The 25,336-nt window shown below is 38.5% G+C and overlaps 1 protein-coding gene and 2 long non-coding RNA genes across 39 annotated transcripts in view; 2 read left to right on the forward strand and 1 right to left on the reverse strand.

The window, feature by feature from the left end:
* Positions 1–1,188: 1,188 nt before the first annotated feature.
* On the reverse strand, positions 1,189–1,547 carry LOC144992316 (uncharacterized). The gene is made up of 2 exons (XR_013656186.1): positions 1,428–1,547; positions 1,189–1,313 (listed from the first exon to the last, which is right to left on the reverse strand). It is a non-coding gene; the product is annotated as an uncharacterized LOC144992316 (long non-coding RNA).
* Positions 1,533–1,859, forward strand: LOC144992318 (uncharacterized). The gene is made up of 2 exons (XR_013656188.1): positions 1,533–1,607; positions 1,722–1,859. It is a non-coding gene; the product is annotated as an uncharacterized LOC144992318 (long non-coding RNA).
* A 5,811-nt stretch (positions 1,860–7,670) lies between these two features.
* Positions 7,671–25,336, forward strand: part of magi1b (membrane associated guanylate kinase, WW and PDZ domain containing 1b) — a 118,909-nt gene continuing 101,243 nt past the window's right edge. For 36 of the 37 annotated variants that reach the window (XM_011475077.4, XM_011475070.4, XM_078947362.1 and 33 more), the window contains exon 1: positions 7,693–8,483. In XM_011475077.4, coding sequence (XP_011473379.1) covers positions 8,186–8,483 — 298 coding nt within the window. In that variant the 5' untranslated portion in view covers positions 7,693–8,185. Of the gene's footprint in view, positions 8,484–25,336 lie in introns of all 37 variants that reach the window. The other variant, XM_078947347.1, reaches the window with a different exon arrangement.

The raw sequence follows: 25,336 nt of genomic DNA on the forward strand, positions 1-25,336 counted from the left end.
AACAAACTTTAACTGATTATACATCTCATAATGCATACAAGCTTAAATGCAATCTTAAATACCTCATGTGTGGATTCTAACTATGTGTGTTAGAAGAACACTAACATCAAACGTGAATAGAACTGCCATTAAGGCATGATCTTGTTGTTAGTTTATCTGAGATTGCTCAGTGATGAATGACACTTGAGGGGCAAAAATGTTTTTACTTCAGTAACAGTTTACAAATCACATGAATTTATGTTATTATTCAAATGTTGTGCTTTATTCTGTCATCTGAAAATAACAACAGAGCAGTTTGAAGTTATGCTGAAAACTGTCACATCTACAGAAATGGGATTTGAATTATATTTGTTTGACGATTTTAGTAACAAAAAATCGGACTTGTCAATCTTTTCTCTGCTGTGTTATCACATAATGACAAAGAATTAGAAATAAATTACGGAGCCCGTGTCCTGACATTAAGATATAAAAATATATCTTGTTCCCACAGATTAATATCTTGTTCCCACAGGTTATTATGTCGTTCGCACGAAATACTATTCCGTTCCCACAAGATACTATTCCGTTCCCTCAAAATACTATTCCGTTCCCTCGAAATGATTAACTCGTGCGAACGCAATAATTATGTCGTTCGAACGCAATAATTAATCCGTTCGAACGCAATAATTATTCACGTCATAAGTCATTCACGCGGATATGCTCTCTGTACGCCGGCAAAAGCCGCTTTCAGCTGTAACTTCCGTGTCTCTGTGACCCATATTCGTTCAAAAAAGGAACATGAAAAACAAAATTGATCACTTTATTACCGTCTCAATGAATATAAGAAAAATATCAAAAGATTTATGATAACTAGGCTGCTTTGTCAAACGATAGCTCCTGCTAGGCTACTACTAGCTCCGCCGCAGAGCTCTCTGTTTGATCATGTATGCCGGCATTTGGGCAACTGGCTGGTCTGTTGTCAGACAGCTGATATTGTAGTTTAGGGTCGAATAGGAATAATAATATTCAGGACTTGTCTTTTATTAACTTTAGCAGTCAGTATCTTTACATTCGAAGGCTATTAGGCTACATGCTAACTGACTAGCCGATCATTTCCTGTTATTAATTTACGTCATAGATTTACAGCAGATACCTTCACATTTCTGTCTGTGTGTGTCTCATTACATTGCATTGAAGACACGGAGGATGTTTAGAGAACGGATTTATTTATTTTAAAAAGCACAGAAGCATCCATCGTATTCACGTTCACATCATCTGGTACGCCCTCAGTCATCTTGCTGCAAAAGCCGCTTCCTGCCGCTACTTCCGTGTCTCTGTGAGCATTCAATAGGGGTAAAAATAAAAGCAAGAATGGTCGATCTGTTATTTTCTCGATGACAATCTGAAAAATATCATATTAAGCTGGCTGCTTCTCCGAAAGCACTTACCTTTAGCTTGTAGCATAACAACAATGGCAGTACGTCACGTTTCCCAGAATGCTTTCCTGCCAATCATTGGCCAATCACCGTGTCCCTGTGACCAAGGTCTAACAACAAGACCAATGGTTGGCCGCAAAGCATTCTGGGAAACGTGACGTACTGCCATTGTTGTTATGCTACAAGCTAAAGGTGAGTGCTTTCGGCGAAGCATCCAGCTTAATATGATATTTTTCAGATTTTCATCGAGAAAATAACAGATCGACCATTCTTGCTTTTATTTTTACCCCTATTAAATGCTCACAGAGACACGGAAGTAGCGGCAGGAAGCGGCTTTTGCAGCAAGATGACTGAGGGCGTACCAGAGATCATCATCATGTGAATGAACGTGAATACGATGAATGCTTTGTGCTTTTTGAAATAAATAAATCTGTTCTCTAAACATCCTCCGTGTCTTCAATGCAATGTAATGAGACACACACAGACAGAAATGTGAAGGTATCTGCTGTAAATCTATGACGTAAATTAATAACAGGATCAATGATCGGCTAGTCAGTTAGCATGTATCCTTATAGCCTTCGAATGTAAAGCGACTGACTGCTAAAGTTAATAAAAGACAAGTCCTGAATATTATTATTCCTGTTCGACCCTAAACTACAATATCAGCTGTCTGACAACAGACCAGCCAGTTGCCCAAATGCCGGCATACATCAAAGAGCTCTGCGGCGGAGCTAGTAGTAGCCTAGCAGGAGCTATCGTTTGACAAAGCAGCCTAGTTATCATAAATCTATTGATATTTTTCTTATATTCATTGAGACGGTAATAAAGTGATCATTTTTGTTTTTCATGTTCCTTTTTTGAACGAATATGGGTCACAGAGACACGGAAGTTACCGCTGAAAGCGGCTTTTGCCGGCGTACAGAGAGCATATCCGCGTGAATGACTTATGACGTGAATAATTATTGCGTTCGAACCGATTAATTATTGCGTTCGAACGACATAATTATTGCGTTCGCACGAGTTAATCATTTCGAGGGAACGGAATAGTATTTTGAGGGAACGGAATAGTATCTTGTGGGAACGGAATAGTATTTCGTGCGAACGACATAATAACCTGTGGGAACAAGATATTAATCTGTGGGAACAAGATATATTTTTATATCTTAATGTCAGGACACGGGCTCAGTAATAAATAGCAATCAGCACTATTGTTCATTCGGGCTCTGTAACTGAATGATTAAACGACTGAAGGAGAGTTTTGGAATTTTTTGTCACGCAATCCCACAGACACTTCAGCTTATTCTTGAACATGTGTGACGGGTGACATTTGAGCCGCCGCTGGCACTGTGGGTTCAACGGCCATGGAGGGTTCAGTCAACTTATTTATTTGTTTATTAAGCATCATTTGCTAACAATGGAGGTTTTTGTATTTAAAGTCATCTGCATGCAGTTTGCACTCTTGAAGGGTACATAGTTACAGTCAGGCATTCAGTTCAAAAACTGTCTTTTCTCATCAGAATTTTTTTTCCTCATGACTGCATTGTTTAGTCAGTAAAAATGGTGGCTAATAATGGTTAAGAAAAAACAAAACAATTCTCCCCCAGCTCCTCCTCATTTACATATGCTGTCATAACACAGCAGCAGCAGCACAATGGAGAAAAAGTGATCATATGAAAGGACTGCTTTAACGAGAGCTTTCCGTGACAGAGCCCTGACTTTTCCTTAAAACCCCTCTGGATAAGCCTTGACACTCATCCCAAACTCTGAGGTGAAAAGTTTAGTATGAAGATCTTGCCGTATTTTATACATATCTAAAATACATATGTACATATGAAAAATTACACACACGCTATTGGTTTAATCCACTTATGCAAAGATGGAAAGTGCCATAACCAAGAAAAACATAAAATGCAATTTAGACCTAAAGTGTTAAGTATTTATGATTATGGACTTTTTCGTGAAGAGACATCTCAACATAAATCTGTACCACTAGATTTGTATTTAATAGAGAGGGTTGAACATGGCAGGGAAATTTCACGAAGCAGAAAATGCATGCAAGCAGACTTTGACACACGCAGAATAAGGGATGAGGGGAATAAGAAATGTTGGGCCGATGGCAGACTGTCTGAGTCTGTCGATCTGATTCGTGTGACACTGTGTGACAGGAAGCTGGTGGAGGAGATGGCCCAACACCTCCTTCGCTAGAGGTCACAACATAAGAAACATGCACACGTGCAGACATAGATACAAATACACTGGAGTCTGTCTTTGGCTAAATCCTACTTAACCCTTTATCATGGCCTGTTCAACGATTGAACTGAAACCCGCAACAAGCACAAACCGGTATTCAAATTTCATAAATAAAATAACAAATCTTCAATATCTTTTTTTTTATTTATTTTATATGTGTTTAATTGACTAATTTGGGAATGGCGATCTGCCAAAGGCGAACCATGCCAGCATTTCAATGTCAAATGGTAGAGCTACATTAGCACCCTCAGAGCCACGCTTTTTTAAACCCACAGAGCACTGATGACCTCTAGTCAGGCTGTATCAAAGCATGCATGTTAAAAACATTCAACAGACAACCACCATGGCCTTCCACTGTCTGCCTGAGAGGCAAAAAATAACACAATACATCCCTTTTAATTGAGTTTAAACTAGTTTAACTTGTCAAAATCTTTAAAGTGTTTCTTTTACATCACTTTCATTGGTCAGATCAGTTACTTGTTAGAGTATTTATTTGCACCCAGCTATGAAGAGAAGAGTTGTTTTATTAATCAGCAGTCTACATGTTATGTCAGTGCTTCGTTTGATAGGAAAACTGACAAGAAGTCTGACAAATCATCTGCATGGTTCAAAGAATTCAAGAAATAGCTGTGTGACTCACTTTGGAGCACCCACGTTTTCATTTTTTTTATGTTTGTGTTGCATTTTATTATTTTTAATTTTGGCACATTTTTGTAAATGAAGAGCTTCAGTTAATATGAAGGTACTCTGTTCATAGTATTTGGAGCATATACATGATCACATTTGTTTTTTAAATTGATAGATATTTGGGTCTTTGTATTTGTTATTCAAATTTGAAACATGTTGCACTTCCTTAGGTGCTGTCTAACTGGAGAAACACTGTGAGTATTTCCTGTTCCACCATGATCTTTAACTAAAGCTATAGTGACCATAGCTGTGTTATAGTTGGGTTGAGTTTAACTTTTTACACTTTAATTTGCTTGTTTTTAACATTCTTATTTTTCCATTTTCTGATCTTTAAAAAGCCTTAGCTTTGTATTTAACTTTCTTTGGAACTTTTTTGTTTGGCTACAAAGACTGATCTAAGCATTTTTTTTTAAACTGAGTTCAATACTATGGTCTGTTGACAGATTAAAACAGGTATGACTCATATAAACAAACAGTTGCAGGGATTTACACCTTTGGGTATTTTTAACAGCCACGTGCAGCGATGAAAAAGTTTTTAATTACTCTTACATGGCTCCAAATCCTGTGTTCTTTTGTTTCTTAGTGGACCGCGTGGAACAAACCGTAGTAAGATTCTTTTTTTCAAAACTGTGCTTTTTTTTTGCACAAATCTTACTTCCTACAACAGTAGCTGTGAAAACTCAAATTCCACCAAACACAATTTTTTTCCAATTGCACAGAGGCAAGGACTTCAAGTGGTGGCAATTTAACAAGAAACCACTGCAATTTCACAGAACACAGCAAGGCCTGGTCCAGAGGAAGCTAACCATTGCACAAGTGTGATGTTGTGGTTCTATTGTTTTTTCAAACCACAGAACCTGTTCTTACTTTTGTATATCGTGTAAATTTACCAAAATTTGCAAAGGAACCAAAAACAAAGACTTGCAGTTTAAAATGTTTTTACTGAAAAACAGCTGGTATGTAAGAATACGGATGATGAGAAATCAATTTATGACACACAGAGTCAGATTATGTTTAAAAAATAAATTTGTGCAAATGATCACAAAAATTAAACTTTTTATCACTTATTTAAAATATTCATACAGTGTTGGCTATAGAGCCTCTCCTGTCTAAATATCACGCAGTGCATTTTAATTCTCCAAAAAACAAACAAAAACAAAAAAGCAACAGGTAGGCATATGACATTAAGCAGCAGAAAATATATTGAATCAACACAGTTCAAAATTAGAGTTTATATGCCTTATCTGCCAACTTTACCCATAAAATGTTTCTTAACAAAACATTAATTTACTGAGTTGGTGTAAAAAAAAAAGGTTATTTTGTGAAACTGGCAGTTTTTACAGGTGTCAAAAGCTTGTCAAGTAGCACTGAATGGCAGTTTCAGTGTGACACACTACTGTACTATGTACTGTATGTGTATGCTTTTGTTGGTGCATGGGACTAAGACTTTGCATGCAGGTTTAAACCCAAATCACCGAAACAGCACTTCATTACAGTTGAAACATGGCTGAAGCTGAATGTTGTCCAAAAAAATCCCAAAATTGTACAGTATACATACTCAAGTTGTCTTTTTGGTCATTTGTTTGAAAGAGAACCCCACAGAATAAGACCAGCTCAGGAATTTTGGTGTCACATTTTCCCGACAAAATACTAACCAATGCAATAATGAGAGATCCCAATCAACCCCTCTGCTTTTTGGACATATTTTTCATATCCTCTATATTTAACTAACAAATTGAAAACATGCTAAGCAAAATACCTTATTTTTCTCGTAGTATTGGTGTAAGGAATCCAAATGAATGTGTTTTTCATGGTGAGGTCAGGAACGTATAGTGTTCAAGCTGTTTTACCACAAAAAAACACTGCAAGTGAAGAACATACATAATTTATGACACATGTGTCCTGCCTCATATTTTATGTCTTGATCTATATTAATGTTTATTATTCTGAACTTGCAAACAGCAAAGAGCGTCCCTTGAATAAAAAAGTATTTAGCTGAACAAGTATTAATCATGCATTGCATGAATGAGGTACAATAATGGAGACACGGAAAGTTCTAAGTAAGAATACTATTTCTGTTTCCACTTCCATCCAGGCCAATAGTTTTTGTTCTCCCAAGTGTGATTCCGAGTTAAATTTAGGTTGGGAAAAGCTCATCTGCTGTTCCCAAGGTGGGAGGCTCAGCCCATTCGATCAAGCAGACTTCTCCTCTCTTTATCACAGACATCTGTCTGTCTATCTAACTGACTCCTCTTTTATTTTGATGGTTGAACATTCATCTTAATTTAAAATTTATATTGAGGATTTCCTTTTCTATCTTTTTTTCTGACACTCTTATTCTAGAAAACTAAAGAATCACTTTGGGCTTGACTAAGGATGTTGCCATCAGTGTTTTTTTGTGTTTATCTGTTGATATTTTAGAATGTAAGAGTAAGAACAGTACAGTAATTCACAAAGCAAACTCATTCATAAAATATTTGGATGAAACGAGGGACAGAACAAAGGAGTGACATCAGTAAGGAGTGGCTTTACACACAACTGAGTACTGAGGACATGGTGTGTCACCTGTCAAACTTGAAATGCTGGAATCCTGAGAGGCAGAACAACAAAGTCATCTAACCAAGTGAACCTGTAGGTCATCATATTAAAACTGAAACCACGCCCGTTTTTATAAATGATAATCTAAAGGACTCTTAAGAAGAATATAAACTAGCAATAATAAATGCTAGAAAAAAGCCTTATTATGAAGAACAACTTTTATGTTTGATATTTCTTGTTTAAGTAATCAATTTGCACTTATGCTAATAAACTAAGGTCACTCAGACATAAAAAACAGACTATGATCTTTCATTTGGGGAAGCCTAAAGCATTTCTTTAAATGTCATTTGGGACATCCAAGATAGCTCTTGCCATGGACCTCACGCATGCGCACATTACAACTTTGTTGCCTTCAAATGCTGATTACAGAGTACAGACTTTCGGTGATCAAAGTAAATTCAGACCACAGCTATTTTTCATTACCGAATAAATGAAGTAATTCATTCAATAGAAAATTCAAAAACCGTAAATATTATTAAAATGAATATTTAAAACGGTGTCAGCAAAAACAAATTGAGGTGACGGTTTGGTTTTACAGTTTGGCAAACATTTCTGAAATGTTTTTAAATTATGATTCTTAAAGTATGGGAAGTTCATATTTTTAAACATATACATATTAAAGGTTAAAGTTAAACGAAAATACACGGCTTCTAAGGCCTTTTTGCTTTAGTTGAACGACTGTTGTCAGGGGGTGTGTAAAAATTCCGACAGCCATTAAATGCAGCGCGAACAGCAACACTTTCCCAGCTCCACGGCGAAGTCCAGAATAGGACCGAGAGTCGACACACCGCACCGCGTACCTGCTTAAGAGTTGCGGACGCCTCACCAGTACCGGTAAACTCATCAGTCTGATACAGACAGAAGAGGATTTAGTCGCGGATAACTTTAATAGAGAAAGGAACACAGTTAAAGTAAGTTTTGTGGGATTTCTACACATTCGTAAGATTTAATGAGACCGATAAGGAGGACTGACTGAGCTGGACCACAGAGATGTTCTGAAATGATGGCAAATATTAAAACCCGCGCATTGAAGAGCGAAGAGCGGAAAAGTATGGCTTAGCTCCTCGCTTCTGGGAAGAGCTGTGATAACGTTTTCAGGGACACTCATGTTTCTGTGGAGAAGAAGGAAAGAAAGTTTGCTGCGCTTCACTCGGATAGTGTGAGACAGACAGAGCAGCTCCGCTCCGACTGTTCCTCCTCTCGTTCGCCTGGCTTCGCCCAGAACTGTCCCTACAATGTCCAAACCCGGGGCAAAGAAGTCGCACTGGACTTCCAGAGTTAACGAGTGCGCCGTGATTAAGGATGCACGCGGGGAGCTGAACGTGTCCCTGCGCGGCGGCGCGGAACACGGCGAGTTCGCGGTCATCGGACCGGTAAACGACAACCTGGTGATTTACAAACACGGGAGATTAAACGAGGGGGAACTACTGCTGGAAGTGGAGAACCTCTCCATTTCGGGATTACCCCTGTATGACGTAGAAAGCGTAATAAGAAACTGCAAAGGACCCGTGAGGTTGAAAACTGTCAGACCAGGTAAGTGATGATGAACGCCGAACTTTGTTCCATTTTTTTTTTTTTGCCTTTTTTGTTGTTCCTTAACTTTAAAGGGGATTTAACACATTTTTCTTTTGCCTCAAACCATCTTTTTACTCAATATTTAATTCGGCTCACTGAAAACGTAAAACTAATTTCAAAAAACGAACTTTTAAAAAACAAGTCATGCATTTCAACAAGCAATACTAAGGTGAGACAGTGGATCAATGAAGCAGGACTAGTTGTGTTAATTGAGAAAGTCGTATTATATTACACTGACAGCTTATCCTAGTGGACTAAAAGTTACAACAACCCAAGTCGCTTCAAGACAAAAATCCCACCTGTGGGGTCAAAAGAGGAGAGGAAATTGACCTCAGCTCACACTCATTGTTTTTTCAGCTTTTCCCTTTGTGTTGGACCTTTTCTGGCCTTTGAAACGGAGGAAACTGTCACAACCTTTTAGAACAAAGTTTGTATTGAAGACCAAAATACATCAGACAAAACAATAGACAGCAGCTGAAATAATTAAGCTGAGAGGAGGGGCTTTGAATATTTGATAGGAAATAGAAAACGGTAAGGATTTTCCTATCCAACCGATTTCCGTAGAGTATGACTCCTCAAACAGGCTGGACAGGCAGCATGCATTAGGCGTCAAACAGGAATGGGAACATCAGGCCGGTAACAGATCGGCACACATCGGGCCTGTTGGATGCTTTCATGGTCAGCTTGATTCAGCGGGGCGGGACAGTTTGACACTGATCTGCCCTGACAGGCTTCCAGCGTGGATGCACACACACACACACACACACACACACACACACACACACACACACACACACACACACACACACACACACACACACACACACAACTGAAAGGATGCTCAGAGCGCCTGGACAGCGACCCGGCTTCCTGTAAAGACAGGAAATAAAAGGGCAGCAACTCTTCCAGGCTAATTGCACATATTTATAACCTGCGAATGCTGGCGGGGCACTAATTTATAGGCGATGTGATGATGTGTCACTCTTCTGTTATCAAGACTAAAATAAGTCCCATCTGCTGATGTCTCTAACACTTGTACCACTTTACAAATCAATGGGAAAATCAGCAAACAGAGATGTTGCTTAAACTATCCAAGTTCTTTGATGTCCCACCCAGTGACGTCATCCGTAGAAAATGACCTGCTCCATGCTCCAGTGAAATGAAGTCAATTCGGTCGCCATTTTTTTTTGTGAACCGGACAACATCAGTAAGCAGTGATTGGTCGATGTCTGTCTGTGTCAGTGTTTCTATGACAACTGCTTTCACAAATCAGGAGTGGGCTTTTTGGAAGGCAACACCCCTAACGGTTGAAAGCAGGCTTGGGGAGAATCTGTCAAACGCTTCAACCGTTGGACGTGGGGCCCAGCAGAAACCTCATACTTTGTTGAGGCATCTGATTGGTCCGTTTTTAACTTAAACAACTTGCACTACAAAAAAATTTAATAAAAAAAATAAGACTTTGCAAGAACATGTTAAAAACAATAGCAGAGCAAGTTATTTTGATAGATGTATTGACTGAGTACTGGCTGTTTATTTCTCAATAGAAATCTTTGGAATTTTGGCTTCTTGGAGCTGGCGGGTACTTCCTATTTGGAACTCCAGGGGGGTTCTCATATACAGTCAATGCCCCCCATCCCACATTTTTTTTGTATGTATTGGGTTTTTGAAAGTCTAAACTAACTGCTTTAATGTATTTTTCTTTCAGTTCAAAATGACCTGAGGGTCTTGTGTATGAAATCTTTGCTTTCATGTTCATATAAGCCATTGAGATGTTCTGGGATCTTCCAGTGCTAGAAATCCAAAACCAGCAGTGGTTCTGTTGGAAGGAAGTGGGCCCTTGACAGTTATGCTCAAGTGTACTATTGTGCTCTTTTTTTACATGCTGAATTGATTAGAATGGGAAAGGCCAGATGAGTGACGGAGATCAGCATGTGCTGTAGTGGAGCTCCAAACAGGAGTTTGTTTTTCTCTCAGGAAAGCTGTTACTCAAAAATGTTTAAACATCCAACACAACGTTAACACAACTGTGTTGGATGTCGCAGCTCCACGTCCAATATGTAGAATAGGGTCCAATCTTCGTCATCTGAATATGAGAATTGTCTGAAAAGAAATGCCCCAGTTTGGCTTTAAAATACGTGTTAGTGTGAATAAGGTGTTTATTTTGTGGGAAAATTGTTAAATAGTTTAAGTGTTGGTCTTAACCCTCCACCTCTAAGGTTTTGCTGTGCCACAAAAGAGAGATATTTATTTTATTCTTAAAATTCCTTTTTTTTTCTGATGTCATATACCTTAAACATTAATCCCACTTGGTTCTATAATTAGCTGTTTAAAAAAATGTTTTCATTTTTTTATTTGCCTTGCCAAAAAACAGTTTTTGTTGCTAGTTAAGTAAATATGCACAAAAAAAAGCAAGTCTGGAAAATTTATATTTATTTAAAAAGAAATGAGACATTTGGAGGAAAAATATCATTTGTTTTCTTGTTACCGCTCTAAAAAAACTTTATTTTTAAAAATTCCTTGCAGTTTGTAAACTGGAAACGATCCTAGCAGTTCATTTATCACTTGGAAGAGAAGGACCAGTGTGAAAGGTTGTCCACACCCTCTCATTCTTTCTGCAGCTGAAACAATGGAAGGAAATTTGGTCTAAAGTTTGGGCCAGATTGATATCTAAAGGCTTTCCAGCTCTTTTTCTATCTTGTTTTTTTTTCTTCTCTAGAATCCATCTGGGAATGTTGGATGCCGCAGCTGTACACAACACCACATAATACGATTCCATTTCAGGTTTTTAATAATTCACACTGTGGGAATTTCCCTCCCTAATCAGCCTTAATTGGGAAAATATGCTTGGCAACAAACACCATCTGTAAAATCTAAGTGGCCTGATTTTTTATACTTGGAGCTTGTGCCACTTTCTCACTCTAATCAAGTGTAATGTGAGGAGTGGTGCTGCTGCAGCGCGTTAACTCTCTCTGATGCTGACTCTTTCTTCAAATTCTGATCACTTATGTGCTTTATTTATTTATTTTTTACAATTGTTTGAGGGAGAACAGCCATATTTTTCAATTGCAGCGCACTGTAAAAAGGTAAAAGTTGGAAAAACTCAAATTAGAAGGCTGCTGGCTGTTCAATATTTTATTGTAAAGTTTTGAAATTGAACAAGAACTTTTGAGTTTTTTAGGCTACTAGCCATTGACTGTATATGAGAACTGGACTGAGTGACCCCCTCATTCCAAACAGGAAGTCCCCTCTGGTTCCAAGTAGCCAAAGTCCCACAGACTTCTGTTGAGAAATAAACAGCTATTACTTAGTCTTCATATTTTTCAGAGTAACCATTCTTGCTCTATCTTTTTTTTGACATGTTCTCAATAATACAAAATTTTTCGCAATATTTTTTTCTGAAGTGCAAATTATTTAAGTTATTAAAAGCCAATCAGATGCCTCAATAAAAGAATGTGGTCTTGCATCGAACGTTCAAAATGTTTGACAAATTCCACTGAGCCAGCTTTCAAGTGGCGGGGGTGTGACCTTCCACCAACCACGGCTTACTGATGTCGTCTGGCGCCAACATGGCTGCGTCCATATTGCGACTGAATTGACCTCATTTTGTTGGCGCCAGAAGTAAGTCATTTTCTATTTTACACTCACTCAGTCCAGTTCTCATTTACAGTCAATGCTACTAATTTACGAACCTTTTATATCGTATGACCTAAATCTGTGGTTATATTGAGTTTTTTTTTACATTAGTGCATCGATTTCTGATAAAAAAGTAAAAAACTGTTCACTATATTCATTTGGCGTGTTAAAAACACCTCCTCTTTTTATTTTTTGAATAGGCGCTCTTAAATTGTTTAGTCAGACAAGGCATTTGGACAAAGTTCATCTTGCAGCTTTCTAAATAAAAGTCATAAATGTGTCTTGGAAAGACCTTTTAAAACCCCCTCAGACCTGTGGAGCCCCCATCGGCTCATGTCATGGTTGTTTGATCTGATGGGAGGAGATTCTAGCAGAGATCATGCTGTTTGCTTTGGGTCTGTGTCACATATGGCCCTCACAGTTACAATGCAGAGGACGCACCCTGGTCATTGCAGCTGAGCTCCTCCCATCTGTGTTTACTGATCAGGTAGTAGCTGTGGGGAATGAAGGGGATTATGTAACAGGGCAGTAAATACACAGATGCAAACCTCCCTCTCCTTCCTTCAAAATACTACGCACCCTGTCTTTATAAAACATGATTTGTTAGGATGTAGTGCTCAACATTTTATTTATTTCTATACCAGCAGCATGTCTGCAGCTGAAAATGTTTTTTTCTTAAGGCAAAAAGAATTCAACTGGGAGGCACAGTGCAAGATCACAACGAGGAGGCTTCCGTGTCACATCACGCTCTGGACGTCTTTGCACACGCCTGAAGTGATAATTATGTCTGATATGATGCATGCATGTGCACGGCCTTGCGTGTTAATGTTGACGATCACAAAAGGCCTTGGTGAATTAGAATAGAATCTCAACCTTCATTAATGGTGGTGAGTGGGGGATCATTTTTGGGATTTGGGGGGGGGGGGGGGGGGGGGGGGAAACAAAACGGCACAGTGGCGCAGCGTTCAATGGTGTCCCTAGGCATCAGACACACTGTTTGCGTGTTGCTTAATTCAAAAAGACTAGCTGCACGTGACGAGCCCGCACACACATGCCAGAAATATGAACCCTCCTTGTTTTCACAGTTGGCCAATAGGGAATCTCCATGCTGCAGCCACGGAAAGCTGTATTTCTTTCATAGTGGCTTTATATTAGGGAGCCAGCTTGATGAACAGGACTTGAGCTGCTGTAAATCTTTTGCAAGTTCTCCTTCATATGGAAATTGCTAACTACAGCCCACACGCTCAGATTGACATGGCTGGTATGGCATTAACTCCAGTTGGGGTGTGGATGTGCAAGCATTTCTTGATGGGATTGCATATGGAAGTGTTTATTTCCTCCCTCTCTGCAGGAAGTTGCCCCCCTCCCCTCCACCTCATCCTGTCCATTTTCTCCACCTTTGTATAATCTGACAGAGGTGGAGCAGCTTCAGTATTCCCCCTTGTAGGCTCTTGGAGGGATCCCTGGGTTTATATTAAGGCTGTGTTTAAAATCCATTTATGAGTTTGTAGGGCAGACGGAGAACCTTGTGAGGGTTTTGCCCGCTTTGAGACAAAGCTGTGCCTTTAAGTGAAGCAGGAGGACAATTAGTTACGAACTAAGCAGGCCATGAAATGCTGCCATGCAGCAGAAGCTGCGTGTGCCGCCGCGTGTGTTGGCAGTCTCTCCTCTTGTTTACTGAAGAATCGTCTTTCTCTTCCTAATTAGCTGGAGTGGAGGCTGTCCCATTGAGTGTGAATGGGAATTTGTCACACTTGGCAGTTGCAGTTACACACGCTGTCAGAGGCGGAGAAAGGCCAACTAATTTACAGTGGTGAGCGGAGCAGGGTGGGGGACACAGCGGAGGCATTTCCTTTTGAAGTCTGCTCCCATTTACTCTGCAGTTAGACAGCAGTGGAGCCTCCAAGGAATTTGACTTAAATTCCTGCAAAAGACTCTTAATTATTCGGAAACAGCCGAATTGGCAGGTCTTTAATGCATAAAGATTGATTACAACACACTGTAAACACAGTTTAGACACGGACTGTTTTCTTTAAGGTTTTATGGCAAATAAGTGTTATTTAGTGAGATTGAGTAGAGCTGGGTACCATTCCAACATTTTCTATGCTCATATCATCTTTTTCCAATCAGACTACAAAATATATTTTAACAAGAAAATATAGCATACACTTTGGTTTTGTTTTTCAGTTTTGCCTCTTTGCTCAGGCTCATCTCCACTCCAGTCATCTTTTGATTTGTTGGATCTATTTGTCTGCCAGTGGATGCATCAGAATGGAGCGGAGCAGGAGGCTAAAGGCCTGTTCACACCGGGACGAATTTCGCCGGCGATTTTCGCCGACGTTTAACGCCTCGTGACTAAACAAAGGGCACCAATGAGAGTGTGCACACCGAGGCGAAAAAACGCCAAGCGCCAAAGCGTCAAAAAAAAAAAACGCCTCGGGTTCGTTTTTTTTTTTTCGACGCGTCGCGTCGAAATCTATTCGACCAATGAGAATGGCGCTTTTGCACACGTGTCTGGAGCTTCTGAAGTTACAGTAAAACACAACTTGGGGGCGCTCAAACACAAAACTGCCTTGCTGAGCACACATACCAGCGAAGAAGTTAGATGCCAAGTAGCGTCTACACTGCCGCGAAGAAATAATGACGGACATTCTAAAATATCCCCTTACCAAGCACCAGTTGGAGCTACTGATGCTTGAAATATTCATGTTTTCTTTGTTTGATTCTGACAAGCGCGTAAATACTTGCTCTCTTCTTCTGAGTGAAAAGCGACTTTAAGAATCGTAAAGTTGCGCAGCGCCACCTTGTGTACAGGAGTATTTCTGTTTACATTAAGCGCCATCTAATGTCAGGGAATGAAATTGCATGTTCGCTCGGCTCATCGTCAGCGAAAATCGCCTGGGTGTGAACACAAAAGACGTGGCGAAAAACGCTGGCGAATAACGCCTGGCGAATATTCGTCCCGGTGTGTACGGGCCTTTATGCTGACTGTAACACCTACTGTACGTCACTGCTACAGGCTTTTTTAACCTGCATTTTTTTTGTCTGCTTCTGATGCATGATTTGAATAAAGAAATACTCAAATACAATTTCAATGACAATTTTCCTTATATTTGTCCCCCAGCATGATAAAAATGCTGCAAGAACATGTTAGAAACACGAAAAACACAATTTTCAGGGGAGTTTCTGTTCAACAAATATACAAAAAAGCAAACTCCTGAACTCGAATCAATCTGCGTAAACTGACCCACAGACAATGACAAAAAAAATGTTAATACTGAATCAAAATTCTTCTTTTGAGTACTCAATAGTATTGAGACAGTTCTGTTTCTGATGCCAGACTCAGCTCTAGGGTTAAAGTTTCCCCATGACCTTCAGCTCAGAAAGGGATGGAGTGAAAAGCTTGTTTTTGAACTGCATCTTGGTTGTTTGCTGATATTCTTCTTTTTGGATTAGACATTCACATTTATATTTTTGAGTATGTAGTTAGGATTTTTTTCTTTTTTTTTTTTGGTGCTAAACAAAAAATATGTTATTGAATCCTTTAAAATCACTATGGCAGACCCAACATAAATCAACGCAGTAGATCCTGCTTTTATTAAAAAGCTCTGGTTCTTTTGAAAGTTAGAACTTGTTTGTTTAAGAATATTTCTTCTTCTGTGATGATGTTGGCTTGTTCCGCTTTTTTTTTTTACACTTCTTAAATACAAACAAAAGTGCTAACATAATTTACTCTAATTAAAATACTACAAAAATATATATTTTTAACATTTTTCTAAATAGTAGGGTTTTATAATCTGTCAACAAACTGATTGGATTACTACGGGAAAAACAAACATCTCCTTAGGGTAAATTATTGGATCTCTACTTGATGTTTAAGTTTTATTTGGCTACTTTTGTAAAGATTTGTTTACTTTCAATGTTAATGTAAATATTAAGATTTGTTATGATGCTGTTGTTCCATCACTGGGATCTCAGCCATATCTCCCATCTAGAACCGTTTCATCTCCATCCTAAAATGGTTTTGAGAAATTTGCCAGCACATAGAAAAAAATTTAGTGGTCACACATGCTTGTGCTTCAGCTTTTTTTTTAGTCCTCTGTCAGATCATGGAAAGATGAGTGATGGCAGGGGGACCCTCTGTGTGTTTTGGTTGAGTAGAGGCAGAGTCGACAGCCAAATCTACTCAAGTCCTTCATCTATTTCCACAAAGCCAGCCCTCTGTCTGCTTTGCATAATCTCACATTTTTAAGATGCACTTCATCACATTTATCAGTGTTATAGTGAGTAAATTTTTAGTAAAGTTTCATGCAGTGATGGAATTTTATTTCAGAGAACTTTAAAATATGGCATGTAATACGATTATTTAGGAATAAGCTTCCTAAACGTTTTTATTTTGGTGTTAACGTTGAATGTATAGCTGTCTTGCTGCATTTTCACACAACCTGACCTGTTAAAAAGATTCTCATCAGTTTTAATTTACCATTCTCATTTTAAAGAAGGAAATGATGCAATGAAAATTGAGTTCTGGGTGTTTTCAACATGTTATTGTGGCATTTCGCTGACAATGGAGTAGGGGTGTGACGAATGTTTTTTTTTCTTTTAAACGTTTTTTTTGTTGTTGCAAGTTCTGCACATGGTGCGTTTTTGGAACTATAATAAAGACGTTAAACACATTCATCTTTGCTGATAATTTACTTTTTCTGCTAGTCCTGTTTTCAGACTTCAAGGGCTTCTGGGGGAAACCTTTTATTACTGTTCTCCTTCACTCCCTCTTGCACTGCGCTCTCACTGGATCGCTTTAATATTGATCGCCATTTTTGTTGCAGCGGTAATGTTAGGTTTGAGGAGTGAAGGACTGTAAACTAGCGGGAGAGCGCGTAAACGGAGAGCTCACAGTAATTGGGAGGGAAAGGGGGGTGGGCTTGTTCAGCAGCTACAACTCGGAGGCAAATTTCTGCTTAACTACTGTTGCTCTGCAGAAACTAAAACGTCATAATTGGCTAAAAACCTCATAATTATGATTATGAAAAGACCAACTGGGAATATAGCTCTAAAGATGATTGGAAGGGACTTCAACGGTGTTCGTGAGCACCAATTTGATGTGTCTTAAGGCAGTGGTCCCCAACCGCCGGTACCGGGCCGCGGGACACTTGGCACCGGGACGCACAGAAAGAAAAAATATTTTCAATTTTATTGTTTTTTTCTCTCGAAAAAAACGTTTTATTTTGAAAAGTGACCGGATTCTCTCTGTTACATCCGTCACACTTAACGCACGTCAAAGTCGCGACACCAAACATCACGTGATACACCCCGACGTTGCTCATGTGATGTTCTGTTGTTGGTGTGACGTTACGAGGACACCGCTAATAAAGTTGCACATGATTACACAGTGGATTTACGTTCATTATTATTATTGTTACCGGTCAGCGGTAAACGTGTCTTGCGTTGTACTGGTCCGCGGTGACAAAAAGATTGGGGACCACTGTCGTAGGATGTATTCAGACTGGACACATTTGGTCCACTTTAAGCGAACCAGAGTTTGTTTCCCCGATAACACGGAAAAGATTTTCAGTCTGAATACACCCAAGTGGAACCTGGTCCGGGACCAGGAACCGCTCTCAGACACATCTTTCGAGATGGTCTTAGTTCGTTTCCAATCAGATTCGGTTTGCTCCAAGTTTCCTCAGTCTGAATACAATCCGTTTACATGACGCATTGTTCTTCCGATCAGGCGTTCTTTCCGATTACTTTTGCCCATGTAAACGCAGCTATAGTCTTTCCCAAAGACCCTTCGACATGTGGACTGGGCTTGCTGGAAATTAAACTGTCAGCTGAACAGCTACTGGACTGCTGCTCTACCTGCAAACCAAAAACAACCTTTCCACTGTACTCAAACATAAAGAGTAGTCCTTCAAACAAAGACTCAAGAAAAAGAACCTGGTGAAGTTGAACAAATCAAGTAATGGTTTGAAATTCTGATTTGCTACTTATAGCTTATTTACAGTTTGTTTGTGAATGCATTTATTTAGGTTTATTTTAAATAAAAAGTCCAGGACAATGGCAGCTCCTCTAGAGTCTGGTGAGCTCTTGTTGCTCCAAATAAAAACAAAAGCTCAAAAATTGAATGTATTTTGTTGATTTTCTGTCTTCGTGGCATAAAGCAATCCCTGGTGTGCAGAATTAATGATTAAAACCAAAGAAAAAAGTAAGGAGATGAGTTTTACTGCGTGTAGTTATTTAGAGTCTTTGTAATTATAATCGCAGTTGAGTAGAATATGAGAAAGATTCTTTGGAACATAGGGTCCTTTTCCCTTACACCCCTTCTTCTTTTTTTCCTTTGTCTGTTTTTGCTGCAGGTCAAAGAATGTGTTTACTCAAATCCTACTAATGTGGTGTCTTTGAGAAGCTTTTTTCACACCATCCACTTGCTCATCCAGACAATACAATGAGTATCTACAGGCTTAGGAAGTGATCTTGATCAGGGAGATTTCAAGTTGGTGGTCAACATCAATATACAACATTCTAAAGTTAAAAAGACTTCTCATTGAAGTTAATACACTTCTTTAAGTCTTTGGCTCTGGAATCCTCAAACATCTTTATCTATTTAATTAGAATATAAGAGGGATTTCTGTTGTTTGGGCATCAAGTGAATGCTGCAATGAGCTGTGGGATCATTTTATAAAGTTTTTCTGTCATGTTTGCTGTACAGACAAACTTCTGTTGCAGCTTGCATTTTTTTTGCAGAATCCCTTTGCATCATTTCATTAAATACTTAACAAATGTGGCATATATTGTACAAGAAACTGTATTTAAATAAACTTATCTAGCTTACAGCCACCTTGGACATAATATGGTAGTATCTCACAATTACGACTCATGCTGTGTTTGCTTCAATTTAAAGAATCTCAAAAGGAGCATAACAAATATTAGATATTTTGCTGCTCTAATACAGAGTGAACTTTCAAGATTGCTAGAAATAAGGGATAAAAAAAACTACAATTTTGGCCAAACGTTATGTTTGCCGTGTCTAGTCCAAATTTCAGACACGTTTTGTCAAAAAAACACAGACTGTCAACACTCCCACAATGCATCTTTCCAAATGTTAATGTTAAATGTCTAATTACGGTATCCTAAGTTTGATTCGTCATTGTATGAATGTATAACTGATGATTCTATTGTTTTTGTGTATTATTCTTATTTGATTGCTTGAAATAAACCATTTTGAATAAAAAAAAAGTTTTAAAGTAAAGTTTTTTTATTTTAAATTTTGGTTTATATTTTAAATCCAAGTTAGTTGGTTAGAGGCCCCAGAGTTGACCAATACAACAAAAATACTAGCAAGACACAAAAAGGATACTTACCAGTAAATTAAGGTAGTAAATTAAGTACAATAGATACAATAAGTAATCGACTATATATAAAATAATAAATAAAATGGGTCATTAAGGTGTGTATTCTCAAAACTCTCCTTTAAAGGCCAATATCCTCTTCGTATTAGAGAGCACTTGCTCTTCCAAAACTGTGCAGTGAATAAATTGCACAAGTCTAATGACTGTGTCTTAATTAGACAAGCAGATGCTAATTAGCAAAGACAGAAAAGAATTGCGTCTTAATTGAGAGGTTACTTGTGTCCATTTTCCTGCTCCACTGTTTTAATCGGTGGCAGATCAGACGGTTTCGATCTCTGCAATGGAATACTTCAGTTCCATCAAAGTTTTTGTTCTTCAAATGCAGTCACCCATGGAGTGAACACAAGACTTTAAGAGCAAAACACCTCAGCAACCAAAGTGTCCAGCCTGCTCAGATCTTTTGCTAGGATGCCTTTGCTTCCTTTGTGTCGTCTTGTGGGTAAAGACGGGGAAACCCAAATTGTCACAACTGTAATTATTACAGTAATAAGTGAAGAAGAAAAACCAGCTGTCACAGCAAAAACTTGTTTCTAATGAAGTCTAAGTCTGCTAAGAAACACTTTAATCTTCTTGAATCATTCTGTAAGATTAAAAAAATAACTTTGCACATAAAAAAGCTCTATATACGGTATGTAATTGTCTTTTTTTGAATAGGTGCTTTAACTTTTGCCAAAAACTCTTTTGAACAGAAATTTTGTTCAGTTTAGTCAAGAAAACGTTCTTTCCTTTTTAGTTTCTTAATAGTAGAAAACAAATTCTCTAAAATGTTTGCCAAGGAGAATGATGTATTGACAGACGTATGGTTGGCTCCACTTGGCACTGTTGTGATTTTATTATTATTTGTAACTAAGTATTTAATACAAATACATGTGATTTATATTACTGTCAACATTTAAGCTTGTGTTTATTGTGGAATACTTCTGTTTTCACTACAAAGCATTGAATAACCTGCAGGCTGGATGTGACGTCTGTCTGCCTAAGAGCAACACCATGAGCCTGATCCCACATGTAAAGTTACGTCACGATCACAAAGTTACGTAGACCCTTCATTGCCATTATGCCTTTATTTCATGTTTGTTTATTTAAATATTTCTTCCTTGCTGTTGGGCTAATGTACTTGTGTAACACGTAACTGCATCTACAAAGATTTCATAGTGGCATCCTGTGACCTTTAGTTGTGTGTTGGGGTCAACTGTGATCGCTATCGTATAAGCCTTGTTGGAAAACACATTTGTCACATCATGAGGCATCATTACTAACACTAGAGGTTTGAAATCACGGTTACACCCATTTTTATTCATTTTTTTGCCTCCTGTGTTAAGATCCCTCTCCTGTTAATATGAATCTGATGTTTGCATGCAGTTCCTCAAATTAAGACATGGATTTTGTCTTGAGTTGTATCTTTTCTCTCTGTCTCACAAACACACTTCATGGTTTTCTTTCTCCCTGTTCTCTGCAGGAATGCAGTGTTTACATGAGCAGGCCTGGCTAAGATTTGTATATTAGTCTTTCAGGTGTCTGTTGTGTGTAACTGGCAGATACATTTCTGGCCCCATAATGCTTGGTATTCTGCTTCCATTAATGAACCCCACAAACATTTCTTCCTGTTTGATTTATATGTCGACACAATGACCTCGGGTGTCTCCTCAGTCATGATGTTGTTTATTTTTTCAGAAAAAGCATCAGATTAAATTAAGACAGAATGTTTATTGATCCAGCAGTGGCCCAGTGTAAAAGGCTTGTGCTTAAATGCTTTGCGGAGGGATTTCAATGAACATCATGCAGACTTTTGTATTGTATTGTATTGTAACTTTTTGCCTGCTCTTGGAAGTGCAGCACATCTGCTTTGTTTGCTAAATTATTGCAAAAGCAAGATGCTCCCGTGCTCTCGTCATTGCCCTCAGTCAATGAATCTTTCTGGGAAACGACAGTTCCCATGGCGATGATGTATGACACCAATCTGTTTACCGCTGTGCTTATTTTCTTTTTAAAAAATCCACTGGTGAAAATGGGCAGAGAATTGCCCCCAAACACAGAGGTCCCTCCATGTCCTCGTGCTTTAGCAGGCACCAGAGCTCATAAATTAGACAAGAAATCTAATTTCCCTGTGGGGTCCTTAGGTTGTGAGTGCGCTCAGACACACTGTTTCTATTCAGAGCTAGTTGATTTCTGTACTCTTCTTGGTGTAAATGGGCTGATAAAGGGACAGCTGGAACTGGATTGTGGCCTACTTGCCTGCTGAGTCAATGTGGACGAGTGTTACTCTGAGTCGCGCTGAGTTGTTTTGGTGTCTACTTTTCACAAGGGCATGCATATGATCAACGTTTCACCAGAAAACAGCTGGGAAATCAGACTGAAGGAATGGGATGAGCAGAAAGACTCATATTTGTTAACTTCATAAAGTAAAATACAGGTTTTAAAAAAATTATGTATTTGGTTTCCCATCCTTACTTTGCTAATTTTCTGAGGTACAGTTCTTTTACTCGTCTCCTTACTCTCTTTGATATTTTAGTCAAATATAATTTAGAAAATTGTGTAGTTTCTCACATAGTCGAAGAAAATTATGAGTAAATTGACTCATAACTGTTAAAGAAGAGATTTGGCTTGGCCACAGTGTTTTTTCTTTTCTTTCCAAATTCAAGATCGTGAATATGTGGTCCCATCTAGCCCTGAACTTAAATGTGAGTCTTATTGTAAAAAATCTTTTTCTAGAGCTTTTCTGGTCTTTTATGTTTCCGTTCTTCCATTAGGTAGACAAGGACCTCTCCAGGCAATAAATAGGATTGATTGCTTTCATTTGTAGAACCAGTAAAGTTTTGCTTGTAAAACTAAGGCCACTGTGTCAGTCCACACTTATCAACAAAAGTCTATGGAGACTTTTTACATTGAAACAGTTCTTAATTAAAAAAAAAAATTAGTTTTGTTTTGTTTTTCTCAAAGAGCAAAAGCAAAATGCGAACATTTGAAGGAGAAGTGGGTTTGCTTGCTCCACAGAACGCTTGTTGGAATCCCATGCAGCCAGTGAGGGCTGTTTCCCTGTTTATTATCGTGTGTCCCTGTTTTACTTGCAGTTAGCAGCACAGAAGCATTCCTGTGTTTAACATTCACTATATATTGTCTGCAGTAGGTGGAAAACATTGAAATGGATGAGGTTACTGTTTGACCGAAAAGTTCAAATATTTTCCAGAACAAACGGTAAATTCTTTCAATGTTGACCTAAACCTATAAAGTGATGCACTGGTGACAGAGATTTATGTCCCGTTCCGTATGTTAGTCATCTGTAAACAGTTGGATCATCACTTATTTCCATATTTTAAAAGCAAACATTAAACCGTCTTGGCTTGCTGGACGACATTGTTCCTTCCCTCAGAGCCGGTAGGACAGGTTAGGGTGAAACTGCTGCATACCTGCTATGCACCTGTCAGGCGCCGTGGGAGGGGCTCTTTGGGATGATGAGGGCTGGTTACCATTGGAGATCAGTGGCTTCCTGGAAATGCAACCACACCTGTGTGTTACTTTGTTTTCGCTTCACTCATGTCTCCTCATCAAAGACAAATTAGGTAACAGGCGATCCTTTTTTTAGTCTCATCTAAAGAAACTAAAATGAAATCAATTTGACTAAAAAGGTGAATATGTCTTTCGAGAAGAAGCGGACATGCCCAAGGTGTGTGGCATTCTCCACCCTCCAGCTCCAATCCCCACTGTTGATATGGACAGTGTAAACATAAGTGAGTAGTGTCGGGTGACCTTTTGGTTGCCATAGCAACAAAGTTCTAAATTCCTGGTCTTCTCCAGGGGCATGGATGATTACTTTAAAAAAAAGTGTCCACACATGCTTGGACAATGGTAGATAGCAGTTAGTGGGGGCAGGACCAGCTTTTAGTCTCATGATGTTGCAGGCGGATAACTTTGTTTAGCTGTTGGACTCTGAGCAGACTGCATTCCAGCCAATTCTCTGCTCAGACACCAAATTACCATCCCTGGACTCTACAGATCTGCTCAATGTTGTTTTATCGGTGTGTCTGGTTTGACTCACCTAAGAGAAGTGAAATACCTTCTACAGAGCTGGAATGTTCTGTCATTCTTGGGATGTTTTTAGGTCTACACAAATGTTGACAGGAAGCGTAATATTCCATGCATTGAACCTTCAGTCTAATTTGAAATTAGGATTTATTCTCCAAACTTTACAATGTAACATGCAGTTTTTGACTGATAATTGAAAAAAAAGATTAGCTAAGTAGAATTGATGCTGCAAATTGTATTCTACCTTTTTTTCAATCACAGGTTCAAGTATTGAATAGTTAGTTCAGTTTTGGATATAGTTTGTAAAAAATATTAATTGAAAATTGAATTATTAGTTTTCTTACCTTTTTTCTCCCACACTACATTAGTCAAATATCACTGGTATTGAATATTTCATAAAGGTTGCATTTATGGCAAACTAAAGTGAAAAAATGTCTGTGATGCAGACTTTAATATTAGGTTAGGTAACTTTTATGGGATTTTCTATAACTGATTAAAACAAAAAGGAGCATACAATGATAAAAATTATTTCTGGTTCTTTCTATTGTGGTAAAACAAATTGCACCTAATAGAAATTTGCTCAAGTAGCATTTCTTAAGAAAAGTTACAACAACAAAAAAAGCTTCAGTTTTACAGCAGATAGAAACCCGTTTACTGGAGGTTTCCACGGTAGCAACAGAAAGCGGGCTACAGATGAGGTTACCTCCTAAACATGCATGTGACCAGTGTTGGTTGTTTGTGGTCTTTCCTTATTTTTTTTGAATGCTCCCATGTGTCAGTAGAAACAAGTATTGCCATTGTGGTCTCATAGTTTTGGAGCAGTGAGGGATGTTTCTACAGGGAAAGAAAAAAAAACATTTGAGAACTTGATGTTGTAAAAACACATGAATAAAAAAGCAGGAGTTTAAAAAGTCTGTAAAACTTTTGTAATGGAGCAAAATCATCCCCTTTCTCCCTAATACAAAACACGGAGAACAGAATTTCTTTGTTCTCCATGTTGCCACAAGTTTGACCACAGGGTGTGTAGCTGTCTGCTGGGATCTAGATAACACTGTTGTGTGTGTGTGGTCCGAGTATGGATCGTGGTGTTTCTAAACCATGTTAATGATGTTGTTTTGGATGGTCTTCTTTGGAACGGTTTCCTAATTTGGGAATTTTTTCTGACGTAAATGTACTTTTGTTGATAGTCGAGCAACCTTCTTGTTGGAAAAGTTTTGTGTGTATTTTCATTACAACGTTTTAGGACAGTTGTCATTTGACAAGTCTTAAAATTTTTTCTTGGTACAATACAAATTTCTCAGTGCAGCCAAAGTCATAACGGGGACCTACGTGTATGACCAGTTTATGATGAAACATTTTAGGTGTCATGTCCAGTGGTGAGAGGAATGATTTTGTCCAAATAGAAAGATCTGTCTGAAAAAAAATGTCAATGAAGCGCAACCATCTGTTGTGGTTGGTTTGAGTCAGAGGAACAAGAAGGACATTAACATAACATCAGAAACATTGGAACATCTATCATAAGACTTAAAAGACAGGCAGCTTGATAACTGCAACTTCAATCCTCACCGGTCTAGGAAGCATGAGGAAAGGTTTGGCTGGGTAGCTCGGTTGGTAAGGTGAAAGACTGACATGCAGGAAACCAGGGTTTTGTTGTTTTTGGTTGTTTTGCTATATCTTCATGTATCACAAGTTATATTACCATCGCAATATTGATTACTAATATCACAAATTGCTGGTTATCAT

Source organism: Oryzias latipes, chromosome 5 (assembly GCF_053564925.1).
Source record: "Oryzias latipes strain Hd-rR chromosome 5, Olatipes_Hd-rR_3.1".
NCBI classification, from domain to species: Eukaryota; Metazoa; Chordata; class Actinopteri; order Beloniformes; family Adrianichthyidae; genus Oryzias; species Oryzias latipes.